The sequence below is a fragment of the Drosophila suzukii genome, unplaced genomic scaffold (genome assembly GCF_043229965.1).
Source record: "Drosophila suzukii unplaced genomic scaffold, CBGP_Dsuzu_IsoJpt1.0 scf_25, whole genome shotgun sequence".
Lineage (NCBI taxonomy): Eukaryota > Metazoa > Arthropoda > Insecta > Diptera > Drosophilidae > Drosophila > Drosophila suzukii.
The window spans coordinates 318,523-325,786 of record NW_027255912.1 but is presented as its reverse complement, the minus strand read 5'-3'; the positions used below and the strand labels follow the sequence as shown (position 1 = coordinate 325,786).

The 7,264-nt window shown below is 48.0% G+C and overlaps 1 protein-coding gene across 1 annotated transcript; it reads left to right on the top strand.

The window, feature by feature from the left end:
• The first annotated feature begins 913 nt into the window (after nt 1–913).
• LOC139354814 (uncharacterized) lies at nt 914–6,159 on the top strand. The gene is made up of 3 exons (XM_070999064.1): nt 914–3,253; nt 3,340–3,802; nt 3,971–6,159. The coding sequence occupies exons 1-3, from the start codon at nt 914–916 to the stop codon at nt 6,157–6,159; spliced, it is 4,992 nt and encodes a 1,663-aa protein (XP_070855165.1).
• Nucleotides 6,160–7,264: the final 1,105 nt, after the last annotated feature.

The window sequence follows — 7,264 nt, the reverse complement described above, 5'->3', positions numbered from 1 at the left end:
AAGCGTATCCTGTGAAGCTGGATTAAGCTGAAGTTCCTGTGACGCTGGAAGAAGAAGCGAGTCCTGTGAAGCTGGATGAAGCTGAAGTTCCTGTGACGCTGGAAGAAGAAGCGAATCCTGTGAAGCTGGATTAAGCTGAAGTTCCTGTGACGCTGGAAGACGAAGCGTATCCTGTGAAGCTGGATAAAGCTGAAGTTCCTGTGACGCTGGAAGAAGAAGCGTATCCTGTGAAGCTGGATAAAGCTGTGAGTCCTTTAGTGGGAAGGGGGTTGCTTGAGTGTGATCCTTTGTTGTTAAAGGATCACGTCGGGGTCACCAATGTTTGTGCCTAACCGAAGTAGACACTTCCGGGTCACACCGCGGGACAAGGGGGTAATGAGCACTTGTCGCTGGCACGGGGACGCTTTGATGGCAGGACGATCGCGTCGCGGCAATGGTAACGATGGTTACTGTGATGCCGGACCACAGGCGATGCTGGAGCTGCGCTGAGGGTGAGCTAACGTGGTTAGCTACTAGTTGAGATAGTGTATTACGAGCCCTATTCCCAGATGTAGGAAGTAGAACCGCGGAGTTAAGAGGTGTGTTGATAACTGATTTATTCTTCATTTGATACCTGTTTATATACTACTTGGAACACGGAAGTTTAGTGGAATGATTAGTGAAGTGCGCTATATTCTAAAGTAGGTAGGTAGGTCAGGGAGTTTTGATTATGGTAGCAGTTTGTGTGGTTAGCTCGGCAGACACTGCAAAATGTGCTGACTGCATTGGCCGGTCAGTGTGCCGTTGAGTCGGTGAGACGGTGAGTTAGTGAGACATATAATATGCTGATCAGCCATTCTCATACGCAGTGGGTGCTACTGAGCGCCTGGTACTGTTCCCAACTTGGCTACTGCTTGATTTGTTGGGTGTGGTCATGTTGAGTACCTTTGGGTACGAACAGATAGATCTTCTCAACGAAGTTTGGAAGGAGTTCAAACAGTTTAGCGATTGCATTGCGCTTCACGAGGAAGTGGAAGGCTATGTCGATCCGGAGATTGACAATGCGGTCTATGAAGCAAAATACCTAAGGGCAAGCGCTATTCTCAAGGAAAGGAGTAATGAGCTACAACCGGGGACATCTACAAGCGGTGCGAGTGGCAGCAACGGGCTACACTCAAACAACGATGCAATCTTGAACTTGCTGCAACAAAACCAACAACTATTTGAGCGACTTGCTGTAAGTCAAAGCACACCGAACACGCCAGATCATGTTGGTGATGACGTCACATTAGCGAATTCTCGGAACTCGGTACTCACGGCGAATTCAAATCTGAGCGAATTGCCTAAAATTCAAATCAAACGGTTCTCGGGCAACTACACAGAGTGGCCATCCTTTCAAGACATATATGAAAGCACAATTCATAACAAACAGCATTTGTCCAACACCCAGAAGTTCCATCACTTAAAAACACTACTCGTTGATGAGGCTGCCAACTTGGTTCGACACTTGGCAATTACGGACACGGCTTACAACACTGCATGGGAACGTCTTAAGGAAAGATACAATCGTCCACGGCACATTGTAAACTCGTTTTTGGAACAGTTTATGAGCCTGCCAACAACTTCAAAGATCGATGCAACAGTTCTACGGAAGGTTTCGGACGGAGCAAACGAAATTGTTCGTGGATTGGATGCGGTGAATCAGACGGGACGCGACTGTTGGATCATATATCTAGCCCTAGAGAAACTTGACGCTGACACACGGCGCAGGTGGATTGAGCGCAGCATGGAGACCGATTCACCCTCTCTAGAGGAATTCTTCAAGTTTCTCGATTCTCGCTGCGAGGAACTGGAGCTGAGCAAAAGGGAGCTTGCGACTGGAAGCAAGACAACAACACATCCTGAAAAACCAAAAAGGATCACACAATCGATGGTTGCGGTTGAAAGTAGTGGCTGCACCAAATGCAGTTCTGCGGAACACACTCTATATGGCTGTCAGCAGTTTCTGGATATGTCTGGACTGCAGAGGCGATCATTTGTGAAGGAGAAATCACTATGCTACAATTGCTTGCGACCTGGTCATGGGGTCAACAGGTGCAAGTCAACATACAAGTGCAGGCAATGCAAAGGAAATCATCACTCCCTTCTTCAAGTCCAACCGAATCCACAGGCTAGTGGGAATCTTGCCCAGATAGCGGAGGGAGACGAGCAAAACTTAAGCGCGTCTAACACAAACTCAGTGACACTCAGTCATTTGGCCCAAGGAGCGGGCACCCAAAAGGTTGTATGTGCACAAGGCACTGCAAAATCAACACATCAAACGGAATTCAAACGAAGCATATTACCAACTGCTATGGTGTATGTTAAAAACGCAAAAGGTGACCACGTAACATGCCGTCTTCTATTGGACACAGGATCAGAGCTATCTTATGTATCTGAGCGTTGCATTCAAGCTCTCGGATTGACACGGTCGGCATCACGCATTTTGGTTACGGGAATCTCTTCCGTAAAAGCAGACACGACAAGGGGATGCAGCACGCTGCAAATCAAGTCTCGCATATCTGATGATCGTTTGGTTGTCTATGCCCACGTGCTAGGCAGAATCACCTTATCTCTGGAACGTCAAAATATCGACGCATCGACACTCGAGGTATTTAAGGATCTGCAGCTGGCGGATACACATTTCAACGCAAACACACCAGTAGATATACTATTGGGAAGCCAACACGTATGGTCAGTGTTCACAGGACGAAAGATGTACGACAACAAGGGTAATCTTATCGCTATTTCCTCGGTATTCGGATGGGTAATCACTTCACTCATCACATCGAACGCAAGCAACGCTATTGCACTAACCACAACAATGGATATCGACAACACGCTTCAGAGGTTTTGGGAACTGGAGAACGTTCAAAGCAACACAAAATTGGAACCGGAAGACGATCAGGTCGAGAAGCATTTTCTCGCCACCCACAGCCGCGATGAAAACGGGAAGTATATCGTGGAACTTCCATTCAACACGGAATGTCCTGAATTCGGAGAAACTCTACATGGAGCTCTCAAACGTTTCAAATCGGTGGAGCGACGACTACAACAAAACGAGCAGCTGCGGACACAGTACGTATACTTCATGCGGGAATATATCAATTTGGGACACATGCGTGAGGTGCCGCCAGAGGATATCGCTACTGGGAGTCACTTCTTTCTTCCCCACCACCCAGTGCTAGGCCGAAAACTGCGAGTGGTCTTTGATGGACCCTTCGCGACGCCAATGGTAAGGCCTTAAATGACACTCTTTTCACAGGGCCCAGTATCCAGCGCGATCTATTTGCTGTAAGCCTACGCTTTCGAATGTACAAGTTCGCATTCTCAGCGGACATCGTTAAAATGTTCCGCCAAATATGGGTAAACGAAAAGCACAGAAACTACCAGAAGATCGTTTGGAGAGAGGATCCATCCGATCCGATCAAGCATTTCCAATTGTGCACTGTAACCTACGGAACGTCATGTGCACCATTCCTGGCGGTACGAGTGCTGGAACAACTCGCCGTGGATCATCAAGACGAATTCCCGAATGCTTCAAAAATCCTACTGGAGGATTTTTATGTAGATGATGTTCTTACTGGATCAAACAATGAGGATGAACTACGTCGAAACCGAGACGAGTTAATTCAGCTGATGTCGTGCGCAAATCTGGAACTCGGGAAATGGGTATCTAATACCTCATTCATACAAAAGGATGATACCAACGCACAATCGTCGCCAGTTAAGGTTCTCGGACTATACTGGGATCCTGGAAAAGACATTCTAACGTACAACATTGGTCTAGCAGCAAATCCTAACTGCACAAAGAGAAAAGTCTTGTCCGACGTCTCCAGGATATTTGATCCTCTCGGACTCTTGGCACCCATTGAAATCCAATTTAAGATTATTTTCCAAAAACTCTGGCTCTTAAACTTGGATTGGGATGACCCACTCCCAACTTAACTAGCGGACAACTGGCTGAAGTGGAGAGCAGATCTAGGCAATCTACAAAAATTCCAATTACCACGCTTCGTTTCCAACGACGCAGACAATATCGAGCTCCACGGATTTTCGGATGCCTCAACCAAGGCGTATGCTGCTGTGGTGTACAGCAGAGTTACAAATGACGACGGATCCATCTCGGTGTCCCTTGTGGCTGCGAAGACAAGGGTGGCGCCACTGAAACAACAATCCTTGCCACGCCTGGAGCTTTGCGCAGCGCTTCTTCTAAGCCAACTCATTCGGTCGATCTCTTCTGGATTGCGCCACAAGAACATAACTGTTTTTGCCTGGTCCGACTCATCAATAGTGCTGTCCTGGTTATCCTATGCACCAGCCCAACTAAAGACTTTTGTTGGAAACAGAACCTCGGAAATCCTTGACACTCTTCCTAGGAAGGCCTGGCGGCACGTAGACTCGAAATCAAACCCAGCTGACTGCGCCTCCAGAGGTCTGATGGCTGCTGACCTCATCGACTTCCATTTGTGGTGGAATGAACCTTTGTGGCTACGGGACCAGGATCAATACCTGGTAAAGTTGAACGATTCACGTTTTGGATTATCTCTTTCAGACAAACGCATTCAAGGAGAAGTCAAGTCCAACTGTTTGGCTACCGTGGCAGCTGCAACTCAGGTTAATCTACTCGATGAGCTGATCGCACGAGTTTCTTCTTGGCTCAAGCTCGTTCACATTGTCGCCTATGTGGAGCGATTCATTCAACGCACACAAAACCCGTCCTGCGATAGGACTTCGAAAGCTCTTACGTTTGAAGAGATTAAGGCAGCAAGGATCATTTGTATAAAACACGCGCAACGCTGTTTCCACGAGGACTACCAATGGCTCCTTGCCAAGAAACCCCTAAGGAACCGATCGCAGCTGGTCAAACTGGCACCAATGATAGACGAAAACGATTTGCTGAGGGTAGCCGGAAGACTGCACCAATCGCAGTTGTCACGAGAGGCAAAACACCCAGTTTTGCTACCAAAAACGCACCGAATCTCGAAGCTGATTCTGGAACACGAGCACCGAGTCAATCTTCATCCTGGCGTTTCGTCCCTGTTTGTAATCGTTCGTCAGAGATTCTGGATAATTGGAGCACGTAATCTCATTCGCAGAATAACACACGACTGTTTATCCTGCTTTCGTCAACGCCACCACACCGCCCAACAACAAATGGCTGATTTACCCAGCGTGCGTGTCACTCAAGCCCTTCCATTTGTCAACACTGGTTGCGACTATGCAGGTCCAATCTTTCTTAAGGATGCCAAAGTTCGGAAGCCACGTATCAGCAAGGGCTACATTTGCCTGTTCGTCTGCATGGTCACCTCGGCCATACACCTGGAATTTGTCACAGACCTGACAACAGAAACCTTCTTGGCTGCCTTGCGCCGCTTCATATCCCTACGTGGCAAGTGTAGCAAGATATACAGCGACAACGGAACCAACTTTATTGGAGCTAAGCGATCCCTCAACGAAATGCAAGAATTGCTTGCATCACAACGACATAAGGACATCGTCACATCCACTCTGGCAGATGACGGAATTCAGTGGGTACTCATTCCCCCCAGAGCTCCTCATTGGGGAGGGAAATGGGAGTCGGCAGTTCGCTGCGTCAAACTGCATCTGCGCCGAGTCACCGGCAACTCAACGCTCACCTTCGAGCAAATGCGCACCTTGCTTGCTCAAATCAGCGCAGTGATAAATTCACGCCCCTTATGCTACACATCGGATACCGAAGACAACTACTTATCACCCGCCCACTTCTTAATTGGGCGACCGTTAACCACCGTGCCAAATCCTGACTTAAGCCACATCCCTGTGGGCCGATTAGGATATTGGCAAAGCATCCAGGCTATGCTTCAAGGATTCTGGAAGAAATGGCACCAGGAGTATCTGACCACTCTGCAACAACGTCCAAAATGGACCACTTCAACACCCAACCTCTCTATCGATGATGTTGTTCTCGTTAAGGAGTCTAATACGCCACCAGCATCGTGGCACATCGCACGGGTTATGGAAACCTACCCAGGGAAGGACAACCTCGTTCGAGCAGTCAAGCTGAAGACATCAACAGGAGAGATGATCAGGCCAATCACGAAGATTGCCGTTTTGCCCAGTTCAGAAACTGTGTTTCAGGGCGGGCCGGGATGTTCCTGAACGGTTGCAGTCTTTAATAACCTCTCATCATTAGGCGCATAATGCCATCTCTATCCTATGTACTATAATATCGATATACATATATATATATACCATTTTTCGATTCTGGCAACGCTGCTACGACAGCGTCTTTTTGTGAAATTCATCTCAGTATCAAATAGGCTTCGAAACCGTCAAGAATAAAACTACATACAATCCACACAAATCGTTTATATTTCTAACCAATTATACCCTTGCATTTATTATTATACCCGTTTCTGGTATAGTAAAAGAGTATACTAGATTCGTCGAAAAGTATGTAAGAGGCAGAAGGAAGCGTTTCCGACCCCATAAAGTATATACATTCTTGATCAGGATAACTAGCCGAGTCGATCTAGCCATGTCCGTCCATGTCCGGCAAAAATCAAGGACCCAAGCGCGCACGGGACGGATTCCGAGGAGTGACGACGAGAGCAGTCGCGAAACACTTCTGATCATGCTACCTGGAGATCGATCGGGGAGAATCGAGGACCCGAGCGCACACGGGACGCTGCAGCGCATGCAAGCGCAAGGTCGAATTCCGAAGAGCGACAACGACAGCAGCCGCGAAACTCTGCTGATCATGCTACCTGGAGATCGATCGAGGAAAATCGAAGACTCGAGCGCACACGGGACGCTGCAGCGCATGCAAGCGCGTAGTTGAATTCCGAAGAGCGGCAACGACAGCAGGTGCAAAATACTGCTGACCATGGAGATCGATCGAGGAAAATCGAGGACCCAAGCGCACACGGGACGCTGTAGCGCGCGCATTAGTCAGGTCGGATTTCGAGGAGCAACGACGAGAGCAGTCGCGAAACACTGCTGATCATGCTACCTGGAGATCTATCGAGAAAAATAGAGGACTTGAGCGTTTACGGGACGCAGGAGCTACTAGGATCACTAGGAACAACCCTATCACTAGGACACAGGAGCAAAGGACCAACACAGTGCATCATCGGAACACAAGACTTCAGCAAAGATTTCGGGAACAACAAATTCAGAAAATGTCTGACGATCGACTTCTCACATACAGGTCGAGTTCACGAAATCGACAGGCGGAATCTTCCAGACAGTCACAGCGCAATAA

Coding starts and splice junctions, on each gene's coding strand:
- LOC139354814 (XM_070999064.1), top strand. CDS start 914: ATGTTGAGTACCTTTGGGTACGAACAGATAGATCTTCTCAACGAAGTT. Junction 3,254..3,339: donor GACCCTTCGCGACGCCAATG/GTAAGGCCTTAA, acceptor CGAATGTACAAG/TTCGCATTCTCAGCGGACAT. Junction 3,803..3,970: donor CATTCTAACGTACAACATTG/GTCTAGCAGCAA, acceptor CAACTTAACTAG/CGGACAACTGGCTGAAGTGG.